The sequence below is a fragment of the Scatophagus argus genome, chromosome 7, assembly GCF_020382885.2.
Source record: "Scatophagus argus isolate fScaArg1 chromosome 7, fScaArg1.pri, whole genome shotgun sequence".
Classification (NCBI taxonomy): domain Eukaryota; kingdom Metazoa; phylum Chordata; class Actinopteri; family Scatophagidae; genus Scatophagus; species Scatophagus argus.
Genome location: NC_058499.1, coordinates 19,255,764 through 19,281,362, shown reverse-complemented (window position 1 = coordinate 19,281,362; position 25,599 = coordinate 19,255,764). Strand labels below are relative to the sequence as shown.

The following is a 25,599-nucleotide window of genomic DNA, read 5'->3' as shown; positions in this document are numbered from 1 at the left end:
CCCCTGGTAGCATCTTGCACAGGGGCCCATGTGGACATGCTAAACCATGTGAAACACATGGTTGACTGAGGAGTGAATATTGTATATATCTAAATATCATCATGCATGCAGCGTGCAGGTCAGTGTTTTGTGTGCATCTCGCACCGGTTCATCTGGCATCAGTCACAGAGAATTCCCTTACTGAGAGAGAAGACAGGAGGAGACGAGACAAAGTGCATTGTCAACTGTCTCATTTCAAAAGGTAAATAAATATCTAATAATGTTATTATCAGAATTCCTGTTAGAGAAGAACTGTTCCTAAACAGTTCTTCTCTATGCCTAATTGCTGTTATTTTCCTCAGCTGTGACATTAGAGAAAGGAAACAAGTCTAGACCATGACTAGACAAGACATGAGATGAGCAAATATGACAACAAACACTGTGAAACCCACTCATTTCAAAAGATAACTAACATTTATTTGATGTTATAATCAAAATTCCTATTGAGGAACAGTTCATCTGTGTGCATCACTGTCGAAGCTAAATGTAATTCTCCTTATCTGGCATTTGTCTTTTAAGGAGAAAGAAAAGAAGTCGAGATGAGACAAGAGGACGAGACCAAAAAACTGTCAACCTGTGTTAAATAAGTCTTACACAATATGAGAAATACTGTCTCTTTGTATTCCAAGTTACTTTCAGAATTCTTACTCAGTATGATCATCCTAGAATCAAAGGCAAATGCATTTATTTGATGTTATTATCAAAACTCCTGTTGATATAGTTAGTGTTATTCTCCTTATCCATCATTTGGGCTGTAGAGAGAGAAAGTAGGAGTTCACAAGAGACAAGCGGAGGAGACAGGAGGTTAACCACCATATGTAAGATGAGAAATACTGTTTCTGCTTAAGAAATACTGTTTCTGCTTAAGTTACTGTCAAAATTCTCATTCTTTCCTTTTTCTTTTAAAAAATGGGAAAAATAAGGACGAAACAAGAAACAAACCATGCCATGGCGCTGTAGCACCACTATAAGTTTATGTGTTTATGTGGCCATAATGCTGTTTTCGAGTGCTCTCTCTCTTCGCATACACAGTATGTATGTCTTTAACTCGAGGCAAACGCTCGTGTTTGACCCACACGGTTTTCCGTAGTTCGAAGATGGCGACCGTTGCATTGGTTAGCCGTCCAGCGAGTGTCCTTCCAAAGATTTCAAGTGAGTAATGTCAAAGCAACGTGCATTCGACAACGACATAAAGATTTTAGACATTAATGCTGTGATTTTAGACCTTAGTTCTTGTTTCATCCTAACACGGGATCATAGTTTGATCACAAACTCGGTTCGGGTGACCTTGCTAACAGGCTCGGCTAGCTGCTTGCTAGCAAAATGTTTTAGCAAGCTAGTACTTGACATTTGGACGTTTGAATAATTCTAACATCCGCTGTCTGACCATTTAACCATTTTGTGTTGATAAATTTTGATAAATTGATGTTAATACTTAAGTTAGCTGATCTGTAGCGATCATATTTACCAGTGGGATACTTTGACAACCCTCCCTGTTTATATACTTTACATCACCCTAGCATGTCATTCTTGAGCTACAACAACAGTTTCAGATGTCTGACTAAGTGATCTGATGTTGTGTATAGTGAATGACACGAGTCCGCACAGGGACACTGAACTAGCGTTAGTTTTGCCTGCTATATGGTTCACGTCAGCTTATTCTTTTTATTATACAAAACATTAGTAATCCACTTGCACAGTCTAAGGTTACTGTGAAAACTCCATTATCGATGAAGGAGTTATTAAGAATGCCTGCAGCACTTAAACGTGCACTCTTGCTCATGTGTGGTTGATTTTTGTCTGGTCTGTGCATAAAGTAGTTTCTCATTTCCTCATCATTAGAACACTTACACCACTACAGTGCAATGTTCAATGTCATATTTTCAGCATGACTAATGCACAGTTAAAGAACTGTAGATTAAACTGTTTTTCAGGCTGTTTGTGGTGATGTTGAATGGTACTGTGTTATACTGAGAGGGGTCTCTAATATCTCTCCACCACATTTATAGCAACAAGGTGATGTAAAGATTGGTAACACATCTCATATGCCATAATGACACAATATTAGGGCTACAGAAACAGTTGGGGCTTCATCACTGCAGGTTTTATTGCTTGGTGAAATTTTGGAATGGTGTAGTTAGGAAATTGGCAACTCAGTGTAATATTAACTCTATGCTTGTGTTCTCTCTTCTCAACAGGTAGCTGCTCCCCTGCTGTACTGTCAGCTGCCTCTGTCACCACAGTCCAGCAGAGAAAGCTGCACCATGCTGTCATCCCCAAAGGGAAAGGAGGACGCTCCTCCTCCAGTGGAATAGCAGCGACAGTGTTCGGCGCCACGGGTTTTCTCGGTCGATATGTGGCCAACAGACTGGGTGAGTTAAAAATGATACTGCCGCTCAGTTATATGCATGGTAATATTGACTTTTTATTCAGAAAGCATGTGTTTTCGGTAGAATTTAGTGCCTGTAAACATTTTATCCTTTGTCTCAGTATCCCACATAAGATCCCATCGCAGCTATAAGAATAGTCTGATATAGTAAGCATGATCTCCTGTTAAGGAGGTCTTACTCTACAGTTATTTGAATAGTAGTCAATATCACAGCAGGGAATGTGGCAGTGAAGTTGTGAGGTTGTTGTATGGTGCTGTCACTGATTGATTATAATTTGCATTCAGTAGATTATAGATATGGGCAAAATAAAGTGATGTGGGAGACAGTATCCAGAACAGTAGTAAGTATGTGAAGATAGGGGTTTTGCATCTCAGTGGCTGATATGAAAATGACCTCTGACAAGGCTCATCAAAATAACCTGTGATCTATTTCTGCAGTTAATGCATATGTTATTATTATGACGGAATTATTTTTTGTTTTTAATTTAATGCTGTCAATTTCTTAGTTAGCCATTTAAAACAATTACAGTATGTGAGTTTGTACTGATGATTTGCAGGTCGGATTGGCTCTCAGGTTGTCATCCCACACCGCTGTGATCAGTATGATGTCATGTACCTCAGGCCCATGGGTGATCTTGGACAAATCATTTTCATGGTAAGATGCATACAAACACACACCTTGCAGAAATGTTGCAAAAATAAATGTCATGAATGAATGCAAAATGCAAATGTGTTGTCTCTGTTCTGTCTTGCTGCAGGAGTGGGATGCCAGGAACAAAGACTCCATCAAACGGGCTTTGGAGCACTCAAATGTTGTCATCAACCTGGTGGGCAGAGAGTGGGAGACAAGGTATAGACTGTAAAAATGTTTCAGAGCATCTGATACTGAGCTCTGAATTTTAATTTTAATCTGGCTTGGAGATGTAGGTCTAGAATTGAAGTGAAGCACTCACATGCAAGCGTTTTTCCTCTTTTTGTGTAAAGGAACTATCGCTTTGAGGATGTCTTTGTGACCATCCCGCAGCAGATTGCAAAGGCAGCCAGAGAGGCGGGCATCACAAAGTTTGTCCACATGTCTCACCTCAATGCTGACATACGCAGCCCATCCAAATACCTGAGAAACAAGGTAGAGAGCTGTTTCTTCACATACTGCAAATCTCTCTTACTCAGTCAAACTAGTGTATCTTATGTTTTTGCTGTCCAGTACATGCATTTTTAAGCCAGTGTATATTAAATGCTAAAAAAGGTTCCCTGATCATTGTCTATAATGTTTTTTAGGCTGTAGGAGAGGCAGCAGTGAGAGATGAGTTTCCTGATGCCATCATCATGAAGCCCTCTGAGATGTTTGGCCGGGAGGACAGATTCTTCAACCATTATGCAAGTAAGATGTTTGTTTGTGTATGTAAAAGTGGTCAAAGACTATGATGAATGAGTATGCTGGCTAGGGGTGGGGATGGAATAGGGGAATTGATTCCTCTCTCATTTGACCTCTTCAGTTTTCCTCAGTGTTGAAAATGTTTCTCTTTGGTATGAACAGTTAGCCAGCCCAGCAGTGAAAAGCTCATGTATGGCTTTAATACTTTTTCAGACATTCGCTGGTTTGGCAATGCTATTCCACTCATATCCATGGGGAAGAACACTGTGAAGCAGCCTGTTTATGTAAGTTTGTTGAAAGAGTGAAGACCAGACTTTCAGACATGATGTGTTAAATTTGAATTTAAGTGTGGCTGGTAGTGATAACATTCTGTGGTTGTTTAAAACGAAGCTATCCTTGCCAGTGCGATAGACACTGATTACTAAGAAGCTCCATGTGGGCCAGTTCTGTGTTTGGAGCCAAGCTGAAGCTGTGACCATAAAATAAATCCATCTAAACTGTCTCTTTTGTCCCTCAGGTGGTGGATGTGGCCAAGGCCATTATCAATGCCATCAGAGATCCTGATGCTAATGGGAAGACATACGCATTAGTTGGGTAGGTGGTCGAAACTTGTGTGTAGAGTCAAGCACAGACTGAAATATAATCGTTTTTTGAACTCAGAAAGCACAAATATATAAATATATTTTAGCAAATAATGATTTGTACTGAGGAAGACATTTTAGTTTGACAATAAAGTCACAGGTGCAGTTGACAGAATTTTGCTCTTGCAGGCTTTTTAGACATGAAAATGGTGTGTATGTGTTTTGTGCCCTGTATTACTTGTGAGCAGGTTCACATGAAGACAATCCTTCATTGTTTTTCTATGTTTTCTTTTGGTGTCAAGCCCCAACCGTTACCTCCTTTATGACCTGGTAGAGTACATCTACGCTGTAGCACACAGACCTTTTCTGCCCTACCCTCTGCCCCGCCCACTCTATCAGTAAGTGCTTTTTACATTTTTCTACATTTTCCAGAAACAAGTAGTTAGTAACTGAATCGAGCATTCAGCTTCACCAGAGGCGAGGTGCAAAGCAAAAAAGATGGTTGAAAGGCTGTCAAGTGTCCACTTGTGTATTACAAAAATAACATTAGGGTTTGAGCAGCTTATGGAGTTGTTTCACACAGAAACTACTCATGTTACATCATGTTTGTGATTTGCTGATTGAACACACTCACTACATATACTTGAAACTCATTGAAATACTCTCCTACAGAGCCCCGACTAATCAAAAACGCAATTGTTGTGTACCACTGTACAATCGTGCGATGACTTTTGTTTTTGTTTTGTTTTTTTCTTTTCAGCCTTGTTGCTCAGTTTTTCAGTATGAACCCATTTGAGCCCTGGACAACCCCAGACAAAGTCGACCGGGTAAGAAATCTAAGATTTTGGTGTATACAATAAACTTGAGAATTGTTCACCATCTGTGGAGCCTCTACAACTAACACTATGTTTTCCCAAGTAATTAATATGCTAATGAATATGCTGAATTCTGTGCTTTTTTTTCCCCCCAGTTTCACACAACTGACATGAAGTACCCAGGACTTCCTGGTCTGGAGGATCTTGGTATCACTCCTTCCACTGTAGAACAAAAGGCCATCGAGATTCTGCGCCGTCACCGCCGGGTGCGTTACCTGGAGGCTGACCTGGATGAGACGAAGCCAGCCAAGACTGTCAACTATTAAACTAACGGACAACTTCCCAACATTATGTGGGCAGCCAGAGGATATCAGTACCTCTGATTGCTATTTAACGAAATTCTGTACATAAATAAAAAATAAAATATCTCCTCTTAAGATTTTCTTGTTTTCAGCGTTTTATTGTTTCTTGCATATTGTTTTCATTAGACGCCATGTTACCATTACAGTGTCCCGAGAGAGTTGACTTTTACATGGTACTGTTTTACTACATTTGAGTCCTGGCTGTTGCAGTTAATCAGCAGGAACACACCTAAATACAATTGAGAAATTTGACCATACTTAACCTGAGCAGTTTTACAAAGGTGAATAAGGAAGAATTAAACAGCTGACCACAAGCTTAACTGTAATATTAACGTGTGCGCTGTACAACTATAGTGTATAGTAATAGAGACTTGTCCACATAGAATAAGGCAGTCACTGATACCAAAGACACAATCGCACATTTAGACCTTTAATTACATTGAGTTTAATGTCATGAAACAAAACATGCTCAAATTAAAAGGAGGGTCAACACAGTTGGAGGAAAGGACATAGATCATGGAACTAATATGTAAACTTTCAAAGTGGTACCAGGACAATGTTTGTCCACGTCTGGGGATAACATCTTAGATTATGGTGCAATAAGGGCATTTGGCAGCCACAGATATTCCGATATATTAAATGTGTATTATTAGTGAGCCTGAACTATTAGCTTCAATCAATTTATGAAACATAGTCCTGACTATATAGCCAAGTTCTGATCGAACATCACATTTTTAAAAGATCCAAAACACAAGTGAAGTGAATGTTCACATGGTGGTCAAACACAAAGCAAATAAATGCCTCTCTTAACACAACTGTACTTGGCCTGTGCAGCTGCAGAACACCTTCTTAACAGCTACTGTGTGGACCAGTGACCGTTCCAGGAATATCCCCATCCTGTATGAATGCCTAACAATAGTGGTTTGTTCAGAATCCTGTTTGCTCATCATTTAAATCCTTTAAGCACTGTATATTTTTCAGATACTAACAGTAGGAGGTGCCAAAGTCATAAAATCCATCACTGTATTAATAAGGGATGAAAAACTGGATCCAACTTGCTTAAATTTAAACTTTGAGTGATTACCCTTAAAACATTCAACTTTAGCAGAACTCAGTTCAGCTGGTTGGAGATCATAATTTCCACAAGACATTTCTACACATTTTCCCGCTGATGAACTGTTTCATATCAATGACAATATTAGGGGAAGGCAGAGATCAAGAGAAGGGTTCAAATTATTTTTATAGCCCAGGTTCAAATGGCCATACATGACAAATCATAGATTAGCAGACAATGTGTAAAATTATACGTGCATTAGTTTCTATCTTTGACAAGACTCTTCAGTGCGATCAGTGGGGGTTCAGGTGGACTCCAGTCTGTGTCTGTGCACAGGAAAAGGGAATAATGGATGGATATTTGTCATCAAATGTGTCAAACCAAACACAGAGAGGAAAGAAGCCTCAGTAGTTTTCAACAAATGTAGTTGAAATGTGGCCAGCTCATATTTTGCGCTTTAAAGTTGCCTAAGTTTCATCACATTAACAAGATGTCGTGCTATATTTGCTATATTCATTGTGAAACCCCGTTGCGCACATTTGGCAACATGATCCACATAGATGCTGGCATTTAAAGATGTTTACTTCCAGTCAGACTGTGTCATGTCATTTCATGTTTTGGATGATGCAGGTAACCACACCTAATATTAGCAGCTCACGATGTTAACTATCCAGACGTTCATGAAGTGGCAAGCCTCAGTGCAATTTGTGGTGTCAGTGAATTCAATATCTTTGAGCAACTTCGGTCTGCAGACTCTCTGTCTTTTGCACTTAATCGCCTAGTTTAGCTGCAGGATTAAATGATTTCTTCTGTATTAAAGGGGACATGTTATGCTCATTTTCAGGTTCATACCTTTATTTGGATGGTCTGTTAGAAAAGGTTTATATGCTTTAAAGCTCAAACTGTCCATGTCTGTCAAGACTCATAGTATGTTTATTATATGAGTAGTGACTGATAGAGCTACGACAGTCACCCGTAGATATCAGCAAAATCAGTGAGCTTATGGTTGACTACAATTGGATGTTGCTGCAAAGAAGCTCCAGATTTCGAAACATAACAGAAGATCTATACAACCAGCACAGTTTCAGTGTGGACACCCAAGCTTAGTGTCACCAATTCAGTATCAAATGTGACACACAATCTCTCCTTCTGTTTGTTGAATAATGGCCAGGAAAGAATTTTTGCAGAACATTATGATGGCACAGTGAATCTGACTTAGTGAACATAAAATGCCAACACTTTTCAATCCAGGACAGGTTTGTTGTGATGTGGCAGTGTCAGTCACCAACTACATGACAGACGTAACTCAGTGCACTGTTTTAACATTCCCATCAACTTTGGTGATCACCTGACTTCACCAGAGAGAAAAAAACACATGACGAAATGGTTCAGATTCGGCTATTTATAAATGGATTTAATTTGCTCTCACACTTTCCCCTAAAAGTTTTCCTTCGCAAACCGTGTCAGTTTCTGGTGAGATTTTATTTGTTACTTGTCCGCTCGCAGGTAACGTCACGACGTCACGGCGCCCACTAATCAGAAACACCTATGCCAAATATGGGCCGGCAGCAGAGGAAAGGACAGGTCTCACCTTGCGCAGTCGCTCGCTTTCAACCCTCAGAGCGTATTATTCACAGAGCCAAAGTACCATCATGTACATCTCGCCATCTGTTTGGTGTCCGTCAGTCAGAGTGATCTAAACCCGCTCTTTGCGGGTGCAGTGTGGGATATCATCCTCTTGCCGGGGGTCAGTCGGTGTGTTATCAGCATGAGATCCGTGTGGATAAAGCGACCAGCCCTCACATTAATGGGCATTGGGCTCGTCCTCTGCATGGGCATGTTTCTAAAGAGTGGATATGATCGTACAGTGGTGAGTGACAAAGAGCTGGACACGCCGCGTATGATCAGGAGCTTTTCTGACCTGGAGGCAAGCATCAAACATATCTGTGAGTGGAGACAATGATTTATCTCCCCCCTGTAGCGCACCCATAGGCTACAACTTACTGTACGTTTGTTTGTTTTGGGGGGTTTTGTTTGAAGATGGGGAAATGGAAAGAGACTTAGCTTCGCGGTGACTTTGTTAGACATGTTAGTGTAAAGATAAAAAGTTAGTTCACTGCACTGTATGTGTGTCACCATTTATTCGCTTAGAGAAAGGAAAATGCTTGGTTATGAAGTGTTGTAATAGGCCATTATATGAATGGCTGCTATTGAACTTTGAGATTTGCTCTCTATTAATAACAGAAGAGATCATTTTTAACAGAAGTGCATCATTTATGGGTTACTGAATGGAACAAATCCTCTTTCTATGTATTTCCATATTTATAAAAGTATATTTATTATGCTTTATGTATTTTTACTGATGTTTTCATCTTTGTTTCTTGTAGGGCTGTAACTTAACCTGAATATGTTAGAAATTATCTTTATGTTGAATCAAGAGAATATTAATCTCAAGGAAAATGCTTTATTGTGGTTTAGAAGTAATTTCTTGATTTATTTATTGCAATAGTATTATCTGACAAAGTGATCATGCTCTCAATCTCTCACATTTGTCAAGACAAAGTACTGACAGCTTTGGAAGAAAAGCAGGATGCCATGCAGCAAAGGCTTGAAGAGAAAAAAGAAGCAGAGGTCAAACAGTCAGAAGCCAAAAAGCACCATGAGCACAAAGGACGACCTGAAGCAAAGATCCAGGACCAAAAGGAGGCTCCCAAAGAGAAAACGCCCAATAAACTGTTCCCTAAATCTGCCTTGTTCAAGGAGTGGGGAGAGAATCTGTCTGAGGAGGACCAAAGAGAGGCACAGGGTTTGTTTGACAGCTATGGATATAACGTTTTCCTCAGTGATCGCCTTCCTCTAGATCGACCTCTTCCAGACACCAGAGAGCCAAGGTATAGCTTTCATGATTATGTCCTATGATGTCAGAGCTGTCATTACACTTTATACACAGAGAAAGGTTAAGTAAGCAGTCCCTTATTAGCTCAACCCATTGTATTGTTCCCAGTGCACCATTCACCTTTCTGTTCACATAGCTTGTCTTTAGATAAAGTTCAGCTTACTTTTCTTTTGTTTTTTGTTTTTTTTTTTTTTTTAGTTAAAACCTCTTTCTGTTTTTGTGTAGGTGTTTGAAGAAGAGTTACCCAAAGGACCTGCCAAGTCTTGGAGTAGTGCTGATCTACCTAAATGAGGCCCTGTCTGTCATCAAAAGAGCCCTGTGCAGCATCATCAACCGCACCCCTAAAAACCTACTGAAGGAGATAATAATGGTGGATGACAACAGCTCTAATGGTTGGTTGGTTACAAAATGGTCAGATTGTGCAAACCCATGAGAGTTAAACAGAAGCTCATATAGGATTTACAGGCTACACAGTTTACTGGGAGGTAGGACGAGCTGAAAAGGCACCTCATTCACTGAGCAGATGCCACTATGCTGAAATAAAAAGTTTATTATCAGTTTATTGATTTTTTCATGCTTTTCTTGGATGCTGTTTTGGCTGCAGGCTCTGTTGAGTTACAAGTTTTAATGCATTTTGTTAAATGAACTTGAAGATGAACTTTAAATCAATAGTTCAACAGTTGGGGGAATAGGCTTTTTGAATTCAATGTATATTTAACTAGTTAGTCCCTTGAAAATGGAATCTCTTTACTCAGGCAAGCATAGTGAGGACAGCAAACCAGTTACAGTTTAAACAACACAGACAAGGAATGCAAACATTTAACACAACAGGATTAGACTACACTTATTAGCATTTTGCAAAGACTTAGGATGAGAAGATCGATACCACAGGCATATGGTATTGATCTTCACATTTCGGAAGTTAAGTTTAGTGAAGAAAGTAAATAAATATAATAACAAAAATGTTCAACTATTCCTTTAAGAGCCCATAAACCCAGGAACAAAGTACTACAATGGCCATACAGTACAGTCTCAACAGAGTAATTTCAAGGATGTATGTGGTGGTGTGGGACTGAACTGCACTATACTAAATGGTGTTTGTCCACACTAGATCACATACTTGGGTGAATAAGACATTAGCAACACTAGTTTTTTGCAGTCAGTTTATTTTCACTGACTATAATTTCAAATCAGATACAGTTACAACATAAGCTAAACCATAGATGGAATGTAGCAAAGGTTTGTCAAGTCTATTCTCCGATTACATCAAAAATATGTCCACATTCTCTCTTTCAATTCAGAGGACCTGAAGGGGGACCTTGACGTTTTCGTGAGGTCACTTGAGAAGCAGAATCCAAGTGTCCATATTAAACGAGTGAGGCACAGTGAGCAGCAAGGCCTTGCTTATGCCAGAGCTTCTGGGTGGAGGGCTGCCACTGCGGACGTAGTGGCCATCCTGGATGCTCACATCGAAGTCCATGAGATGTGGTGAGAATAAATTCTTTTATATGCCGATTTATGTGTGTCATTTTCATTGGGTATAATATTTGATGACTTGCTGTACGTGCTGTAAGAAGTTTTTATATAACACATAAATATTAATTGCAGTAAGTTCTTTTTGCTTCTAAATTAAATCATATAGCAATATTAACTTAGATTTCCTGCTTTCCAGCAGCACTGACAACATTACAACATTTAACATGCGTATATCTACACGGTTATTCAGTTTTACATAGGGAAGTGTCCACACCATGACCAAGTACAAGTACAAGTTGATTCTGGTGCTGTTGATGTCAGCTTGCCCCACATTTTAGCTTTGGTTCAACCACAATAGTGTTGCTGAGAGTGAAGGCCTTTTGAAGAAACACCTTATTTATACTGACACACACTTTCGCATGTTACCTGTATGATCACAGACTGATCCCAATACAGCCACAGTATGTTCTGCTGGCCTCTGAGCAGCTGCACTGGTGGTAATGTGGTCGTAATGAGGGATGGGCAAGTGCTGCTCAGACTGGCAAACCTTTTAGCCACAGACTCAAAGGAGTGGCCAAGTGCAATAATGTGGCAAGCTGATTTTTCACTATTACAAAAAAACCCCAACTTATGGGTAACATTATGAACATCTGCATCTGTACTAAGCATTTTTCATTCTGAAACTCCCTTCACCAAAAACACTCCGTCCACTTCAAATGTTGCACCCGTGTTCACTTGGGTTCTGTCTGTTTAGAAAATTAGCAGATATTAAGGCAATAATGGAGTGACTAACACAGATCTGTAACACATGCCAGCTCCCAATTATAAGATAAAGTCGTTTACAAAAAGACAAAAATTTTGAACCTGTTGTCTCGCAGGTAATTTTTCACTGGAAGTGAAAATGACTGCTGTGGGGAATTAAATTCAGTTTATTGTCATGATGTGTGAAACATGTTTCCTCCCTTTTCCACATTCAGGGCCGAACCCCTGCTGACACAGATCAAAGCTGACCGAACAGTGGTGGTGTCTCCTGTGTTTGACAGAGTCAACTTTGATGACCTGAAGGTTGTTCAGTACCTTCCAGCAGCACACGCCTTCGACTGGGCTTTATGGTGCATGTATGAGCAGTTTTCACCCGAGTATTACAAACTCAATGACAGCTCATTGCCTGGAAAGTAAGTTGAAGTGAAATTAAATTAAATTGTTGTGATGATGATTTAACAGCTTGACTTTTATGGCCTATGCTGATCTATTCTGTAAGATATGTTTTACATCATACAGTAGTAACAGTTATCTTCCTTCACTTCAGGAGTCCCTCTGTCATGGGAATCCTGGTTGCTGAAAGGAAGTTTCTTGGAGAAATTGGACTCCTCGATGAAGGAATGAAAGTGTATGGTGGAGAAAATGTTGAGCTGGGTATTCGTGTGAGTAAGCTTCACCTATAAAATACTAAAGCTGATGACACCATTCCCAGGCCAGCAAAAAAGAGCATTCTGAATTCTGATCCTGATTTCAGGAATTACTCCTCTCGCCTTGGAACTGTGACCTTCACACTTATTTAGGAATGATTGGTTACCAACTGTGCAATCTTTTGTGTCTGATGAACCCATGAGTCATTCAACTGGAGTGTATTTTGTCTCATCGCCGGTGCCTGAAGCAGCATGTTGCCTAATGCATACACTGCAACAAAACCAAAACAAAGCAGTACATCTGCTAATTAAGTGGTAACATAGCTTACCTAGCAGAGGTGGATATAGTACACACACTGAACAACAATTACTTTATAAGTAAGGAGTACTTGTTGAGCACACAAAAGCAGTCAAAGTAACTTGAGTAAAATTAATGAAATCACTGATTTAACCGTGACTTATTTCACAGTCACTGTCAGTTCATTAACATAACTATGCAGTCTCAAGTTATCACTTTGTCTCTTTATGTTTATGCTAAATGATTTGCTACACACTGTAGCAGAAGATATTTACATTATGACAAGAAAAGGGAGTAGGCAGTTGAACCCTTTGGAGGATGATATTTGTACATAGTCTTACTCTAACAGGTGTGTTTACAGAGACTATCAGTTGAGAGACAGTTAATGCCCTTAAGGATCTCAAACCAGGTTTCTCAGCTGCAGCACTCTACACTGAGCTATCCCCTGTTAGCATTCACTGCTAGAGCTGTTCAAAAGCCGTACCACAGCCCTTCTAATAGGTAGGGGACAGCCTAATGCTGTCGTACCAAAAAATGACTGGGGGCACTCGCGAGGTAGTCCTCAATGAATGGGAGTGAATGGAGCTAAGTGGCTAAAATAATTACTTGCACCTATTTTGAACAAAAATGCCCAAATTTTATTTTAATTTTGAAAATACAGTGTTGATTATATATCAGCATTCAAAAGAAAAAATACTAATGCCTGTTCATTTTTCTTAAAAGACAAATGGTATTGCCCATAAAGCACTAGCATTCTGCTAACGTATCCCGATTTGTCAGTTAAAAAGTTATGACTGGCAAAGTTATAGTAGGCTAATATCCATCATCTTTACGAGAACATAAGCACAATAATACGGTTTCGGTTTTCTGGCTCTGACTGAACATAACCTACCAGAACCACCTAAATTAACGTGTTTTATCCAGTTTGTTTAACTTGTACTTAAATCCAAAATATAAAAACAACATTGTGTTGTGGTGGTTTAACTGTGTGTTATGTGCCAGACTACTTGTTGATCAGCAATGAGTATTTTAGTGCATTAATTTAATATTATAAAAGTAATGTAAATGGCAGCAGGAGAAGTCTAGTAGGAGGAGATGGGGCCCTGTAAGGTGTGTTAAATGAGTGTATGAAGTGGCAGCACTGTCCACAGATTGTTAACTACTTGCAAAATTATCACTGGAGTTGTATTGTTTGTTACTTATTTATTTACTTGGTCATATAGGTGTGGACATGTGGGGGCAGTATTGAAGTAGTTCCGTGCTCAAAGATAGCCCACATTGAGAGGTACCACAAGCCTTACATGCGTGACCTGAGTCCAGCCATGAAGAGAAATGCCCTGAGGGTGGCAGAAGTCTGGATGGATGAATACAAACACAACATCAACCTGGCTTGGAACTTACCGTTTGAGGTGCTTCAAATGTAATCAAAGAGCAAAAATTATGATGATGATGGCAAAATATCACAAACGTCATGCCATATTCTTTGCCTCTGCAGAATCACGGAATTGACATTGGGGATGTATCTGAGAGGAAAAAGCTCAGAGAAAAGTTGAACTGTAAACCTTTTAAATGGTACCTGGAAAATGTGTACCCCAAGTTGGACCCCTGGGACAATATACTGGCATATGGAGGAGTAAGTTCAGTTTTTTAGTTTTTTCACAGTTCTTTAGTGCTTTGTACGTGTAGTAGAGGTGGGGGGTGTGCCATATCCATTGCCACACATGAATTTTCACCAGTTTTGATAAAATGATTAACTCTCTCACTTACAGATGAAAAATCTTGATGCTGACATGTGCTTAGACCAAGGCCCAGTACCAGGTCACACACCCATCGCCTTCGCCTGCTTCTACTATGGACCCCAAGTAAGTAGCAAGTATCAAGTGTCAAGATTAAAGAGGAAATATTGTTTGTCACTGTTGTGCTCAATCTGCTTGCTAAACTTGTTCTTTCTAAATATATTTTTAGTTCACTTATTATCGTAAAAGCGGCGAGCTATACATCGGAGGCATCAAATCCCACAAGTACAATGACAACCGCTGTTTAGCTGACGTCGGCAAAAAAGAAACTGAGCCCGGCCTTTACAACTGCAAAGAGGCCATGCAGGAAGGAATGGGAATTTACTGGGACTTCACTCAGGTACTACAACACTTTGAAATTAGAGGGTGGATGAGTTTAGGGTGACTCATATAACTTAAAACATTAGCTGTGGTTGTCTGAATCTAATATGATGAAATACCATGCATCAGCTCTCTTGACACTTGTTCTCTTTTCTAGGGCAAACAACTGAAGAACAGACAGACAAAAAGATGTCTGGAGATTAAAGACAGCAAACTTATAATACAGAAATGCTCTGGCCAAAGATGGGAGATCCAAAATATAATCACACCATTTTAAAGTGTGTGTGCGTGCGTGTGTGCGGCCAACAAGAAGTGCACCTCTCTGCTCATAGGTCAGTGGATATTAACACCTGAATGTGTAAAATGTAGTCAATGAGATTGACTGCCTCTGTGTAATTATTTAAATGCACTCTATCTGAGATGTAAAAGTGAGTGATGTACCAGCCAATCAGGATTGGCGTAATGAGATTGATGCTTCTGAGGTCTGCAGCGAGGCGTGCATCCCATAGTGAGACATCGAGCGAAATATTATGAAAGAGAACTTTTATTTTTATTATTTAATAATTTGTCTTTTTTTATCAGTTGCTTCATCCAAGTTATTTAGATAACATATTAACCCATAGTAAACTGAAGCATTAAAACTGATTTTTGTGGACCAGGGGACCTCTCAAACGGACTTGTTTTGTTCTACTCGATTCACATTTCAACGTCCAAATTTTGGTTTTTTTTAGTGTTGTACCTACTGTGCTGATCAGATCAAATGTAAAATAAAAAAAGGCAACTTTCAAGGCTATTTGATTTGCCTAACAATTTGGGAATCACAATCAGATCAGTGGATTTTACTGAACATGTCACTGAAACCAGGAGTCTGTTTGTCTTACATTAAATCATTAAATGAATCCAAACTAGTAATATTCGACTATTCAATTTTCTCACAAATGTAACTCTCCTTATGAGAGCTGTTTTTTTACCGTGAATGTGTGAAAACAAGCTTTACTGGGACCACTGGGTGTCATAGCACCTTCACACCCCAAGCTGCTTGTAAAGCATCTTAACAATGCAAGTTGATACATTTTCCACCTTTTAGTTCTGCTCACCAAAAGACACCAAATGTGTTGAATCCAATTATAAAAGCAAATGAATGTTTACATATTTTCTTCATGTTAAAACCCGGGGCATCACAAAAGTTAGGAGTTTCAGCTCGCCTCATTTTGTTGTTTAAATAAAGTTTCGGATATACTGAATTTTCTGTCACTGTATGAGATGGAGTTGATATGACTTTTTCTCAAGCAAATGAAGTTTAATTTAAAGGTTTTGGTTCTGTACAATTGTCTAGCCTTAAATGCTGCTACATTTTGAAGCATTTTATGCAGTTCTTTGGTGATGTTGGGCAAATATCAGGTTTGAAAATGTTAATTTTAGTCATCTACATATCCATTATCATCTGTTACTAAATCCACCTTCCTGCAGAGAAAAGCAGCATGGCAAATCATAAGGTGAAGGAAAAGTAAATGATATAAAGGCCAATGAAGAAGTAAAAACCGTGGCTAGAGATAATGAAAGAACTGATGGATGAGTAAACATTACTGTGCATGTCTGAAGTGACATTCAGCAGTACAGAAGTGTAACCAGCATGCAGAAGTGATGGCTGAGTCAGACAGATGACAGGCTGACTTTTTGTTCTTTATACTGTTTGATTAATAATAATGATTTTCTTTGTTGATTGTTCACATAGGATTACATTACATGCTACTGTTTCAGCACTATCCATTGCCATCAGACAGTTGCTCAACGTATTTAACTTGGTCGTTATATAAAATGTATTTAGTTGTGTATTTTAAAAAAAGGTGATAAATTGTCTTTTCTCTTGGACGTTAAGTTTCACAAAACTATTTAAACAATTACTGGATGGGGATTTTCACAGTGCCTAGCATTAATGTCAAACAAAGACCCCACTTATACAGATTTTCTGTAGGCTTGTTGAACTATAAAATAACCTTTAATCTCTCTTGGAGGGATCTGACATCTCAGGTGTGAAGAGAAGAGGCAGCCATTTTTAGGACTTGGTTCATATTGTAAGATCATGGGGGTTGGCAGTTGGGATATTCCTGCACAGCTCAATGCAGGCTAATAATGTTTTCTTAAATAATGTTTGCTTGTGTTCATATCCATTTGGAATTAAAATTAATTTATAAAACAGTTTGATGTTTGAATTCTTCTTTTAAAAGAAACTATTTGTTCTAAACCAAAGCATGACTTCCATAAAAGTAGAAGTGTTTAAATAAGAGTGTGTTTGGAATTCTGAAGAAAACAAATATGTTATAAGGTTTGTGTGTGTTTTCTCTCAGTCGCTTTACAGAAGCGCTTTAACGCATCAAGCTGCATCGTGTGTCAAAATGTGATCGCATGTGCCGGAAAGACGTCATCCTACGAACACTGACGAACTCTGGTTTCTTAGCAACCACATTGTTTGTCGTGTCTTCGATAGGACTTGTTTAGCAACGCACACTGAATATACCACTTTAGCTCAAAATGCTTAACGTTGAATTACTCTCAGAAAAAGTCGCTAGAACAACTCTGGAGAGGCGGCGCAAAACGGAAGCCGAGAGACACGAGAGGATTTTTAATGACAAACTGAGGACCATAGGGGTAAGCTAATGTCGCCCCTTACTGTTAGAAATCATTACCGTTATTATTAATTGTACATTACTTTTACAGCAGGATTTTACTGTTATGGTTTTATTGTTACAATTGGCTAATGTGGAGCTAAATTTGAGCTATTCCGTTTATTAAGTATGTAGGAGCCAAATGCAATGTTATGGGGAAGCATGGTGACTCTGTATTTGTTGTGGGTACCATAGGGGGCGCTGTGGTCATTCAGGCCATAAAAGGGTATATATGTAATGGGAAATCTGGGGCCATCAGGTGTTGTGTGACCCCGGAAGGGCAAACGGTTTTTGACCGCTGGGGCACAGGTGTTGTATGTTGGAGGATGAATGGACACATTTTATTGTTGCACCGACAATAAACCTCGTATGATGGAACAGTCAGTGGAGACGTGTGGACTCATTCCTGATCTAGTAAGAGAATTTGGACAACTTGGCGCATGAGATAGGTCGCTCCGGGGTCAAACCCCTCAGTAGCTTGTAGTAGACTAAGCTCCTATGACAAAGTAAAAGTAGCAAATGCATGAAAATGGCTGAAACAATCATTGCTGTTTAAGCTGTACATGTATATACTGTTGGGCACCTTAATTTACAGCAAAACATCATACTTTACAAGCCATTTGTAAGTTTCATATGCAAACATCTTCTCACACATGAAGTACAACATTCCAATCTGCAATGGAAGCAGAAAGTGGTGTGAAAAGAAAGACTCAAAGAATACTTGAGTAAATGTACTGTAACTGCTGTCACAGCTGTGGTCTGCTTACAGGTTGACAAGGAAGCCCTCAACATGCAGATAAGACAAAAGAAGAAACAAGAAGAGGCAGCAAAAGAGGAACAAAATGCTTATGGTGGATTAGCATCATTTCAGTGATTTTGTCTGAATTATTGGAAAGACTAGCACCTAACAAAAAAAGTTATAATATCACTCACTAACAGAGAACAGTGTCTCACTGGAAAAATAATTTCTAAAGAAGCACATTGTGGTGTCTGTGTGTGGGATCTTTTATTCTCCATACAGATGCAGAAATGCTTCATAATAGCAAAACAGCTGGCCTTCTCCATAGAAGACAAGTGAAGGAGAAGCATGCGATGGAAAGGGCTATCGTTGACTACCGGCATCAGAACCAGCAGCCTTGGAAGCAGAGAGAGTATGACCTGAATGACCCAGACCGCTGTAGAAAAACAGAACGAGGCGATACACAGATGATGCCCCCTGGCCTGGTGGGCGAGGACCCGGACAGTAAGGTCAGACAGCAGAGACAGAAGGAGCAGCTCAGGGAGTGGCTCATCCAGCAGCAGGGTGAGCGAGCAGCAGAAAGGCATCAACGAAAGCTGGAAGGTAGATCCTCTTTGAGATACACATGCTAAATTCATGCACACAAAGCACAAGCTCACCTCGTCTTCTCTCCTTCTTCTTCAGAGCAACTCTATGACCAAAGAAGAGTAGAAATGAACAACCAATGTCTACAGCTTCAGAACCTTGAGCTGGAGAGGAGAAGAGCAGAAGCTGTCGCCACTCGAGAGTACAATCTGGCCAAGGTAAAGCCACTTTCATATTCAGATGAAGGCTTTGAAAACATGGACCTATAGCCTCTAATTTAAAAATTTTAGTGTTAGAGCTCGGAAATGCACCACCATCTTACTATTTGTTTATACATGGCATAGCGTTAATGTACTATGTTTTCTTTCATTCGCTGATATATTTCATCAAAAAGTGAAGATATTTTGATTAGTTTTATACATTCAAATGGAGCTGGATTTGAACTGTGAGATGCAGTAACAACACTTTCTGTCACCCCCGCCTTCTTCGCTGTGTCTGGATGGGCAAAGATTGAAGAGAAGCGACAGCAAGGACAGCTGGAAGATTTAGTGAATGAACCCACTCCGGACATGGTGGGAGGGCCCATTTTCTGTCCCGGCAGTGATAGGAGAGCCCCTCCGGAGAGCCTGCAGCACACTGTCCAGTTCCAGAAATATCAAATAGAGGAGAAAAAGGTAAAACAAGAACAAATGACACTCAAAAGACTCAAAGTTTAATAATTTAAAAAGCAATCCACGGGGAGCTGCTGGGTGAGCATGTCTGTCTTTGTCATCTGTGTGTCTGTAGAGGATGGAATTAGAGAAAAAACAAGAAGAGGAGCAACTCGATCGTATCCGCAGGGACTCGGCTCGTACAGCTTTGTTGATAGAGAGACAGCAGGCAAGACTCAACAAGCAGCTGAGACAACACCTGGACAGCACCAACAACAAACTGGCACAGGCACAGAAAGAACAGTGAGTAACATTAAGGAATTTTTCATTCAGATCTACATTCAGCAGATATTCAAGCAAACAAAAAAACACTGTCTCACTGTGTGTCACTTTAAGGAAAGCAGACATTGAAAGAGGACGTATTGACGACAGCTTCTTCTCCAAATTCAACACCTGCAGCAGATGACAGATGGATGACAGGCTGCGCTGATGACTGGCTCATTACAGTGGCTCAGTACTGATAGTGATGCTACATGAGAAGAACACCGAAGAAACTGAAGCACACAGTAAATCAACAGTTGGTTCTAACTGTCAAATTCAAGTTCAGCAGCTCTCAACACTTAAATCTGTCTGGATGACACTGACAGTTGTTCATATGAAGCTCGGCTAATGCTTCCAAAAATACCTTAAAGCAAATATGATCCACTTGTTTTGAGTTTTTGACTTTTAGATTAAAATGTCAGCTTCTGTTCACTTCAAAGTTCAACTATGCCTGTTTATATCCATGACAGCTAAAAATCTAAACGATTTTAACAAGGTTTTCACTCTTACAAAACACAAGCAAACCACAAACCCACTAAAAGAAATCTGACAAAGGCAAACGTGACTCTTAAAGTGCAAATACAGTAAAAATCCCTTATAAAACCAGACATTTCCTATGTGTACTTCAAGTAATCACCCTCACTTGTCTGTAATGCATTCATCCACTCCATTTTGTGGCACCATGGGACAAGCACTGTTTCACAGCAGATACCACCTGTCATAGCAGGAAAGACGGTTTTAACATTTCCATTTCAAATTTACCTATGCATTCCTCTCTCAAATGAAGCATGAAGTCATGTGCAGATTGCCATACAGACAACATTTAAATAAAAACAAGCTCCTCTCAAAGAGCATTTTCAGAGACAAACTTCTCCCATCTTCTCTGCCACAGAGCCAGGGCTTTCTCCTGTTGCTTCACAGTCAAAGAACTATACCTGTAAGACACATAGGGAAATATTAGCTAAATTCGTCTTCTGGAGCATGTAAGCACTCATGTACAAGTCACGTGTAATTTGTAAAATCCATGTTTTTGTCATCTCAGCTGAAACTCACCTAATAGAGCTTATGGCCAGCTCTTTGAGGGTGCCTATACTGGATCTAATGCCACCAAAGCCCACAAAAGCTTCATAAAAGTCATAAGAGAGTCCAGAGGCACCGAACATGGCAGGGTCATCAGAACTGATGATCAGTGGGTGGTTCTCTGACATCAGTGCAGCTGCTGGATGGTTTCGCAGATCTTTTACTAGCTTCATCACCTGAGTGAGGATAGAACAGGAGATATTTGTTGATGAAATGCACAGTCAATTCAGTCACAGCATTGTTGTTTCATAAGACAGTAACTATTAGACTGTAGTAAATGGGAAACATGGATATTTTTATTGCACAAGATGGTTTACAGGATGATGTCGTACCTGATTAGAGATGGGGCAAACTTCCACAGCCACTCCTCTCTTCTTGGATAGAACTTTGGCAAGTGGGTGGCGAAGCAGAGCAAATCCATGGCCAATACGGGAGGTGTTCAACAAAAGAGCATCCAACATGTTCTGGTCCACGTCTGTGCCTTCAAGTTCTTCGTGTAGTACAGAGAAATGAAAATGCATCTTATTTTGGGATGATTTTATTTTAGTGATCGTAGCATATATCCTCTCCCTCAGCTCAAATATTGCAAAAGATTTCATTTCTCTCGTTTCACAGCAAGTTGGAATAGGATAAATAGGAAGATTAGGACATAAACCCACTCAGATAGATATTATATATTATATAATATATATATATTATATAGTGCTTATTATGAGGTCTGCATGATATGTTATTTTTGCTTCGGGCCTACACACTGTCAGCAGCCTGAAAATACATCCTGCTTTGTTAATTAAATTACAAAGCTGTCCACTGTAATTCCCAAAAAAATTCAGTGTGCAATCAACATTCACTCTTGTACTACCTCCAGAACCATATTTATTTTACTTTATCTTGTTTTGTTTTACTTTATTCTATATTATCTTATTTTATTCTATTATGATAAGTTACTCGTTCTTATATGTTATGTGTGCTCCAATCACCAAGACGGATTCCTAGTAATGTGAAATCTCTTCACTTACATGGCAATAAAGACAATTCTGATTCTGACATTCAAATATTAAATATGATTCTAAGAACTCTTAGAATATGAACATACACAACTAACTTTGATTATTATTATTCTATGTGTAATAGTCCCCCCTTGTGGCAGCTTACCTAAAAAACAACATTACTATCTTGTCATTTAAGTCACATTTTAAAATACTGTATATTGCTTTTGTACTTCAAATTTTCTGGTATTTCACATACCTTGTTTATTGCTAAACTTCATCTGTTTTACAGCATGTATGGATTTACTTGCAGCAGTAAGTGTAATATTGTGGGTGTACAAACTGAATGCTTAAGTAATATGAGATGAGATGAGCTCACCAGTCTCTCCAGCATGGAAAAAGAAAGGAAGCGGCATCCCTCTCTCTGCTGGCAGTGACAAGGCATCTCTGAAATACCACAGGGGTTTGCCACTGTCCTCATGGCCCACCTGTACATGTAGAGACGGAGGAAACACAGAAAAGTCATGCTATTACATGGCTTTACTTTCGCTGATTGAAAACGGGGTTAGATTGAATGAAGCTTAAATGTTTAAGCAATATTAAAAAGTCAGTTCAGATTGTACACACTGCCTCTCACCAGGTCAAAACCAGCCATGATATCAGCGAAGTCTCTCTGTAGCTTCATAGCCTCCTCCACAACTGCGGTCATCACAGAGATATTAACTCCCCTGAAAGGCACAGTGTTGATTAGTGAATATCAACAGCCTCTCATGTCTTCTAGAGAGACAGTAAGTGGGATGCCATTCAGGTTAAAGTAAAATCCATTGTAAGGAAATTCAAAGCAGTCACCTATGGACTGTGAAGATGATTCTTGCTCCAAAGAAGTCTGGGTGCTCTGATGTGAACTGCCTGGTGACATCCTCGTAAGTCTTCAGAGTCCACACTGTGTCATGAGTGCTGCCGTCCAACTCGTATATCTGAGAAAAATGAAACACTTAAAAGCAATAAATGAACAGATGAATGAATGCACTGAACACACCAGGCCTGGTGTTAGTGTACCTCTGGGAGTAAAGCCCGCAGTTCCAGATACATGACGTTGTCCATGTAAAACTCAGTCAGGCCTTGGTAGTAGTAGTCTCTGAACACAGGAGCATATGTGACCAGACCCCACAATGCAAGGAAGGCCTGTTCAAACCTATTCCATATCACATCCTGACTGGGGTACACTGTTTCTGGATCCTGGTCGGTGAAGATTGTCAGGTTGCCCATGATGCTGAGAGTGAAGACATGCTTGTGATTAGATTATCTGTGTCAGTTATTTCTTAATATGTATGTATAAAAGAATAGGAACTTTGGGGGAAACAATACACCTGCAGGGGTGACCTGCACAAGGAGGTCTAACAACAAAGTACAACACAATGTCTTAACATTCGAGCCTTTTGCCTGTCCCGACAAATCAAACTGCTCTTGTCTTCAAATGGAAATATAATGATGATTTTATGGAGCCTTTGAATACAAACCATATCATGTTAAACCAAGCTCATAATGAAACTGAAACAAAGATGTAGATGTTTAAACAGTGATTAATGCAGCAATAAAGTCTCTTTGGACTCATGTGTTTAAAAAATGATGTCCTGTTACACACTTCCTCTTTTCCCTTCAGGTTTCAGGTAACTGAAGGAGACGAGTGTAATTATACACTTGTTTAAAGTCACTCAATTGCAGCAATAAAATACAGATAGACTAAAAAGCAATAAATGCTGTCAAGGCCTCAGCACTGTAAATAACTTCTTCATAAAGAAGGAAAACAAGCCCTGATATCTTTAACTGCTTACCTTGTGTGGAAATAATGATAAGTGGTGCATTTGAGGTCACTGGGACACACAGGACAATGTGCGCAAATGCAGAAAAAAAACATATTAATGTGCCCAAATGGAACTTTAAACAAGTATTATACATCCAATCACCAGGATGTGGTGACATACAGTGCTGTGTGTGTTTTACTATATGATATTCTGTGAATAAAACATTTGTATTCTCTGATCTACATCGATGAGTTAGTCACCTGTTGTCCAGATCTGTGGTGTTGGCCATCTTGGCCCTGAGGTTTTCCAGCAGGATCCAGGGAGAACAATGTGGCAGAGATTTGGGCCATAGAGATGAAAAGATGAATCTGATGGAATCGTTGTCGGTGAAGCACATGTAGCAGTGGGGCCGATAGGTCGCGTTCTTCACTAGCCACTCCACGCTAGTCATGGAGAAGTCATGGACATGGAGGGCTCCCCCTGAATTATAGAATTATAAAGAAACAAGCAAATTGGCACTATTAGTACAAATCTGATTGTGTTAATTAAAATCTTGCTAATGTTCCCCGAGTGGAGAAACCCCAATGTTGCGACTGTCCTCTCTCCAACTCTGTCCACTGAAACAATATTAGAGCTGCTTTTTTTTTTAGGAAATTCAAAATGCTATAAACTACAGCTTGCAAGCAAACAACTGTCGCAAAAGCTGTGACAAAAGTGCAATATGCACAAACCAACTCTGACTTTAACTTATCCCACCTTTAGGCATCTTCTGAAGCAGACCAAAGATGGGACTGGTCCTGATGAGGGGTCTGGCCTTGAAGAAGTGCATGGCGGGAGGAAAGTCTGCTCTCATTATCTCCTCCTGCTTCAGTTTAAACAAAAGAGCGTCCAGCTGTTGCTCTGCATCAGTCAATACCAGCTGTCCACCCGTCTGCATGGAGGCCTCCAGCTGTATGAGGGCCTGTCTCTGCCTGGGGTCTGGGATGGACAGGCCACCGGTCAGGCAGTACAAGAAGAGAAAGGCCAGGGCCGCGTGGGGGCGCTGTAGCAACACAGCCATGTGTGCAGAGCTCGCTTTGAGAGACAACATTAAAGGGGGTTAAGGCCAACGTTGAACACACGTCAGAAAGCTTATCTCGAAAACCGACAAGTTATTCTAGCCTAGCTGAGATAAAAAAAAAATAAACCTGACACACCAGTTGTTCTCAGAAATGATTCCCACACGTTTACACGTCCGGTTATGAACAACGTTCAAACATAAGATTCAAACACAAACGAAGAGGGAAAGGGAACATTAAACGAAGTAAATAATAGGTTAATTTCATCTCATTTGATTTAAATTGCAGTTATAGGTTAAACAGACACCGCCTCAAGAACTGCGGTTAAGGTTACATTACCTTACTTATATCTTAGCTGTGTTGCTTATCAAAGTAAAACATTTGTCAGCTAGCTTTATCTTAACAGCAGGTTAGAGCACAAAAGGTAACGCTAGCTTAGCTGGAGCCCCTACAGTTGGTGACGAGCACGTAAACAGGCCAGCTAAGTCACTTTAAAAACAGTGGACCGTGGCAAAACTTGATCGACGATGTCAGCGGAAAATACGTATATGCTTTTGTCGGACGGCTTACTTTAAGGCGGCAGTGTGACGATAATCAACAACCGAGCAAAACAACAGCACCGAAGTACAGGGGGTTACTATAAGGTCTATGTTTTCAAATTTTATGGGTGCAACTTACCCTGCGCTTAGCCTGTCAGGCAAACGGTTAATACGGGGTGCACCTAAGTCCCGCCCCACCCCCCTATGATTGGCTAAATCTTGAACATGGTAACTATTTGATTGGCGGAGGGTGGACGTATGAATAAGTGTATATTATTGACAGTGTAAATAATAATCAGCAAGACAAAGATTAGGGAATATAGACCAACATGGGTGAGGCAATTTGAGCTGTTTTT

General features: G+C 39.8%; 4 protein-coding genes across 16 annotated transcripts; 3 read left to right on the top strand and 1 right to left on the bottom strand.

The window, feature by feature from the left end:
- The first annotated feature begins 1,046 nt into the window (after positions 1 to 1,046).
- On the top strand, positions 1,047 to 5,638 carry ndufa9a (NADH:ubiquinone oxidoreductase subunit A9a). The gene is made up of 11 exons (XM_046395156.1): positions 1,047 to 1,191; positions 2,238 to 2,411; positions 2,986 to 3,083; positions 3,187 to 3,278; positions 3,413 to 3,554; positions 3,707 to 3,809; positions 4,017 to 4,087; positions 4,321 to 4,397; positions 4,687 to 4,782; positions 5,145 to 5,211; positions 5,355 to 5,638. The coding sequence occupies exons 1-11, from the start codon at positions 1,077 to 1,079 to the stop codon at positions 5,523 to 5,525; spliced, it is 1,206 nt and encodes a 401-aa protein (XP_046251112.1). The 5' UTR covers positions 1,047 to 1,076; the 3' UTR covers positions 5,526 to 5,638.
- A 2,533-nt stretch (positions 5,639 to 8,171) lies between these two features.
- LOC124061882 (probable polypeptide N-acetylgalactosaminyltransferase 8) lies at positions 8,172 to 17,010 on the top strand. The gene is made up of 11 exons (XM_046394192.1): positions 8,172 to 8,561; positions 9,173 to 9,506; positions 9,737 to 9,903; positions 10,813 to 10,999; positions 11,965 to 12,162; positions 12,297 to 12,411; positions 13,918 to 14,103; positions 14,190 to 14,327; positions 14,464 to 14,556; positions 14,660 to 14,830; positions 14,969 to 17,010. The coding sequence occupies exons 1-11, from the start codon at positions 8,384 to 8,386 to the stop codon at positions 15,086 to 15,088; spliced, it is 1,887 nt and encodes a 628-aa protein (XP_046250148.1). The 5' UTR covers positions 8,172 to 8,383; the 3' UTR covers positions 15,089 to 17,010.
- Positions 17,011 to 17,246: 236 nt separating this feature from the next.
- On the top strand, positions 17,247 to 20,204 carry ribc2 (RIB43A domain with coiled-coils 2). Of its 3 annotated transcripts, none has more exons than XM_046394200.1 (7): positions 17,247 to 17,460; positions 18,247 to 18,328; positions 18,499 to 18,780; positions 18,901 to 19,019; positions 19,311 to 19,475; positions 19,588 to 19,754; positions 19,848 to 20,204. In XM_046394200.1, exons 1-7 carry the CDS (start codon positions 17,344 to 17,346, stop codon positions 19,915 to 19,917), a joined length of 1,002 nt encoding a protein of 333 aa, XP_046250156.1. In that variant the 5' UTR covers positions 17,247 to 17,343; the 3' UTR covers positions 19,918 to 20,204. The 3 variants fall into 3 exon arrangements, with proteins under 3 accessions (XP_046250156.1, XP_046250154.1, XP_046250155.1); XM_046394198.1 differs by having other exon boundaries at positions 17,251 to 17,460; positions 18,499 to 18,819; XM_046394199.1 differs by lacking the exon at positions 17,247 to 17,460 and adding an exon at positions 17,481 to 17,891 and having other exon boundaries at positions 18,499 to 18,819.
- ada2a (adenosine deaminase 2a) lies at positions 19,492 to 25,496 on the bottom strand. 11 transcript variants are annotated; one of them, XR_006843825.1, is made up of 11 exons: positions 24,403 to 24,736; positions 23,907 to 24,126; positions 22,901 to 23,114; positions 22,691 to 22,818; positions 22,479 to 22,569; positions 22,221 to 22,329; positions 21,185 to 21,342; positions 20,826 to 21,028; positions 20,416 to 20,707; positions 19,832 to 19,980; positions 19,492 to 19,731 (listed from the first exon to the last, which is right to left on the bottom strand). XR_006843825.1 is itself a non-coding variant. In XM_046394196.1 (10 exons), the coding sequence occupies exons 2-10, from the start codon at positions 24,704 to 24,706 to the stop codon at positions 20,617 to 20,619; spliced, it is 1,518 nt and encodes a 505-aa protein (XP_046250152.1). In that variant the 5' UTR covers positions 24,707 to 24,720; positions 25,383 to 25,496; the 3' UTR covers positions 19,492 to 20,616. The 11 variants fall into 11 exon arrangements, 4 of the variants coding, with proteins under 4 accessions (XP_046250152.1, XP_046250151.1, XP_046250153.1 ...); XR_006843826.1 differs by having other exon boundaries at positions 19,832 to 19,904; XR_006843828.1 differs by having other exon boundaries at positions 19,832 to 19,904; positions 20,535 to 20,707.
- Between the last annotated feature and the right edge of the window lie 103 nt (positions 25,497 to 25,599).